This window comes from Monopterus albus, unplaced genomic scaffold (assembly GCF_001952655.1).
Source record: "Monopterus albus unplaced genomic scaffold, M_albus_1.0 scaffold52.1, whole genome shotgun sequence".
NCBI classification, from domain to species: Eukaryota; Metazoa; Chordata; class Actinopteri; order Synbranchiformes; family Synbranchidae; genus Monopterus; species Monopterus albus.
In genome coordinates, this window is record NW_018127932.1 from 1,728,569 (window position 1) to 1,733,567 (window position 4,999).

Here is a 4,999-nt window from a genome sequence, read left to right on the forward strand (position 1 = left end):
CTATGATGCTGAAGAGAGGAGTATTGATGCCAGCACAGGGAAGGTGCCCCCTCCAGTGGCACCCAAACCTCGGGTCATCCAAGAAGCCCCACAGATTCTTCAAGCAGGGGGTAAGGGGGCCCAGCTGTTTGCCCGCAGGCAGAACCGCATGAGTATGTACGCAGTGGACGCTGCACCCTATACCCCTTACCAGCAGGATGTGACCTTACACAGTGCAGTCCAACCCCTTGACTCCACCCTCATTCCTTCCCTTCCTCAGTTTAAATACTCACCAAATGTCCATGCCCCTCCACCAATTGGGTACAATCCACTGCTATCCCCTTCTATCCCTACGGGCCCTCAGAGAAATACAAGTAAGCCAGAAAGCAAAGGCAGAGGGCGTTCCCACAAAGAGGGCATCAAAGCCCTGGATGCCATGAGAAGACAGCCCTACCAGCTCAACTCTGCCATGTTCAGTTCTGCTACTAATTTGTCACCCATGCCTTCTTACCAGGCCCAGAGGCAACAGCAGGCTGACTACACAACAACAATGGTGGGTAGTTCATTAACGGCACCTAAGCAGATCCCCATCAAAAAAGCGCGTGTCTATGAGATCAAGAGATTCTCCACACCCACTCCAATGTCAGCGCCCACTCTGTCTCCCAAAGTCATCGCACCTCGATCAGCCACTACCCTCGGCGAACGTTTGACCGACTTTGGCATGACCTCCCCACCTCTTGCACATTTCACCCCAAGCCCAGCTTCACCTCCCTCTCAACCAGCTGGATGGCCCAGCCTCCCAAAATTCTCTGCCATGCCTATTCCAAACCCTGTGCTCCCTGTAGTCCCTACACCATACAGTCCAGTATCATACACCACTGGGCTCCAGACAGCCAAGCAGTTCCAGAGCGCTCCTGAGCTCAGTATCCTTTCGTCCTTGCCCCCAGTTCAGGCACCCAAACCACATTTTGTTGCCACCAAAGGAGGAGTGCTGCCCCATGTCTGGAGACCCGGGGCAATGTGAACAGTAATAAATCAGTCATTACCACACTTTGACATCTACATGTTCTATTCATTTAATGCTGATGCTATTTAATTATTGAGATAATAATAGTAATAATAATTTTTATTAATTGGTTTGTTGTTTAAAGTCAAGCAAAAACACCAGATTTATTGTGTCCAGTTTCTCAAATGTGGCAAACTTTCTTTTCTCTAAGGCTTTTGGAAATTACAACAGACAGTTAATTAAGGTTAAACACTGTAACATAAGGTGATGAAGTGATTTGGTATAGAGCAGAAATCTAGATGCCCCTCAAATTTTTGAAATATATATATTGAATAATGATAATTAATCATAAACATCTACTTTCTGTTCAAAATGCTAGCGATCACAGTTATTTTAATGTTAAAACATTTACTAACACATTTATCTGAAGGGCAATAATCACAGGGAATATTAGCACATACTGTATGTCGTATACTGTAGTCCACCATGTGCCTGTCCTGGGGGAAGTTTGTGTAAGGCCTCTGGAGAACACATTCTACTAATTTAGCAGAAATGTCCTCTAAACAGAGCCTGTACGGAATTATTCTTTGAAGCTTGAAATGTCTAAAAGATGTTAAGTTAATAGCAGCAGTTCTCATGATAGGGTTCAGTCACTGATGATGTATGTTGCGCAGTGTCCACAGGTGCAGGTGGATTAAAGCACAGCATTATCAGCAAGAAACCCACGATGAGTCTTCTCGTCCAGGTGTTTGAACGATGCATGTCTGGTTGAAAACTGTAAAATGTTTTTAAATGCCTCGGCCTACTGTGGAATTATATGAAAGTATATGCAAAAACAAGGTTTGCTCTTGCACAGTGTTGGTGAGGTTGTGCCAAATACCTCTGCTCACTTTAGCTATAGAGAGCCATCATTTTAGCATGGGTCACATTCAATAGGTGCCTGGGCTGTCACTGAATATTCTCTTGTCACTGGATATCACAGCTTCCAAGTGCCACTTAGGGACACTAGAGCCTACTTAGTATCAGTGAGATCTTTGCAGATCTATGTAAATTCTTAACCTTTATTAAACAAATAACAGAGGTGAAGGAATGTATATTTGTTTTGTTTAATTTATGTTTTAATCTGAAGGTGTGCAAGGGGAAGTTGATAAACTGAAAGGCACCAACATTTATAATAGGTTTCAAAGAATGAGAGTGGCTGTGGAGAAGGGTATGAACAGGATAGAGCTAGCCAGATTACTGAATGGGATCAAAGTTAGAACATTCTTATAGAAATGGTCATGATGGGATATAAAACAAACTTTTGGTTGATAACATATAGTTTTGACATCCCACAGCCAGTAGAAGTTAAAGAAGGATGGCCAGGAAAGTTTGGTACCTGAAGTTTATTGGTAAAGCTGTAGAGGCTGAGAAAGATCCACAGTTTAGAAAGTTCAGCTGGTTAAGTGACAGTGGCTATTAAAAAGTAAGGGTCAACATATTTAATGGCAACATGCCTTGAGAGTCTGGAAAAATGTAAGAAATAGCTAAATGAAGATGTGGTTTTCAGTTGGAGAATTTTTGACAAAATATTTTTATTTTTTAAAAATACTTTTAAAATATCATTTCTTTTAAACACGTTTTTTTGTTTTCACAGCTACAAAAAAATCTAGATTATGAATAAAGCTTTGTTGATGTGTAAAATATGAGAAATACATATTTTTGAATGTAGATGAATTAAATAATAAGTGTGAAAATATTTGTTATTAATGCTGGGTAGATGTTTATATTCTCTGGGAGATGAGGCATTTTCAGAGAAATAAAATTAGATTTGAAAGCTGCCAGCTGTCTGACGTCTGATTTTACACTGCCCCCTGTTGTTGACTGTGTGATCCTGCTCTTTTTTTTTTTATTTACGATACATGCATTAAATTGTAATATTAATAATAGAGCAGTACAATAACTGTAACTGTGTGTCAATAAAATATTGAATAAAATATGATTAACTGTACGCTCAGAGGGAAAAAATGCTTTACATCATGTTTTCATCAGGACAGAGAGAGAGAGAGACCAGAATGCCTCCTGGCCATCTTCCGTTGGGGGCTTTCTGGACATGTCCAGCTGGTACTGGGGTAAACCCAGAATATGCTCTCCCTCTCATTCTCTCTGTCACCAGAAGAGCTGAAAAAAGTTTCTGGGGAGAGGTACATCTGGATGGACCACTTGAACCTGTTGCCATTGTGACCTGACCCCAGAGAAGAGGTTGATAATGGAAGGATCAATGGATTTACACTCACTTTTTTTTTATTATAAAAAATTGGGTCAAATCTAGCTTGTTTGGCTCCTAGAAGACTTCCATCTAACCAGATTTCCTTCACATCACCAGCAAATCTTTTACTTTATAAGGTGGTTGCAGAGAAAAGGCAATTTGAGGAGTTTTACACCCAATTAAATCAGGAGTTTCAATGCATCATGAATTAATCATTTCATACTGTATAGTCCTGTTCACTCATTAAGTCACAGGGATGTGACAGGGAGAATGTCCCAATGACCATGGCAACAATTTCTTAGAAATTTCTCTGTATGAAAGGTTCAATGAAGCACTTATAATGCAGAAACACAAATACCACTTAAGAACATCGTATAACCATGTTGTATGTCTGGAAAACGCAATTTTTCAGAGCTCCACTTTAAAGAAACATCCTGAGTAGGGCTCATAGGCGTAAATTGTGACATTGCTGTTAATTCTAGTACTTATAGCTGCATGTAAGGTATTTGACAAATAACATCAGGATTGTTTAAATTTCCCATTTAACCTTTAAAGGCTTGTGAATGACAGTAACACTGCCATTTGTGAAAAGTCACATCTGTATTCTTGAGCATGTGTGTTTAAAATCAGCATGTTTTGTTATTGACTAAAAATATTTCTGAATTTTCTAAACCACGGAGGTGCATTAGACATTGTGGAACCATATTTTACCTTATACCTTACTTTTTTTCTTGTCTAGATGAACATTTGCCGCTGGGTGCTGCTGTGAAGCCTCTGCAGCCTGTGCAGTCAGAAGGGTACTCTGTCTGCAGCCACCACACTCACAGTGTGCCTATATATAGGGGCTTTTTATATCCAAACAGAAGATTATTTATACTACTATTTATTTGCCAGGTCACCACTGTAATTAAGAATTTGTTCTTAATATAGCTGCCTAACCAGAAAAAATAAAACGGGTCTTCTCATATTCTGGAAAGTTTCTATTTCAAGATGTAACAAAAACACCATGTACAGTAATTTCTCTAGTTTTTATGTACTGTACCATCTAATTAGTTCTAGTGACAGAAAAAAATACAGTAAGACAACCAGATAATTATCAGATGATCTAATTCATCACTTCTCTTGATGCCATGTCAACTCCATGTTACAATGAATTCATTGCCCCAGAGGTCTAAGTATAAGGTCTGTCAAAAATGTCAATAACATGAAGAAATTGCAAAGAATGCGACAGTTTTTTTCCCAGAAAAAACTGCAGTGAAACTTTCTTTTGATCGAAGTGATGCTGATACTGTTATGCAATATATGTTTTCTGAAACTGAATCAATTCAGCAGTATACCTTAAGATCAGTTTAATCTGCGTTGTCAGCTGGTCACAGCCAGACTGCCTAAAGCAATGTGCACTGATTTGACTGACAGAGGAGAGGCGGTGCAAAGTGCAAAAACAAGAGAACCAACCAAACGTTAAATGTTCAAAATTTAATGCATGCTGCCAAATGAATGGAGTCTATCTAGATGTAAAGACAGCTCCTTGCTAGCCAGCACCCTTGATGGCGTTGCACTTAAATATGTCCCAGTGGCTTTGCTGCCCTGCGGTGCCCAAAAATATGGCAAAACAATACGTTCCTGCACAGTGAAAAGATTTGATTTGATTTGATTTGATTTATTCTTTCAAGCATGTAAAGACAGTTGATATTACAACACACATAAGTTTACACAGATCCAACAAATGCTAATCCAATAGCAATTTGCTTATACCTAGCACATGC

At 39.6% G+C, this 4,999-nt stretch overlaps 1 protein-coding gene across 1 annotated transcript in view; it reads left to right on the forward strand.

Moving 5' to 3' along the window:
- LOC109961203 (synaptopodin 2-like protein) overlaps positions 1-1,286 on the forward strand; it is a 3,970-nt gene extending 2,684 nt beyond the window's left edge. Inside the window, exon 2 of the mRNA XM_020601873.1 lies at positions 15-1,286. Coding sequence (XP_020457529.1) covers positions 15-1,003 — 989 coding nt within the window. The 3' untranslated portion in view covers positions 1,004-1,286. The remainder of the gene's footprint in view (positions 1-14) is intronic.
- The last annotated feature ends 3,713 nt before the right edge of the window (positions 1,287-4,999 follow it).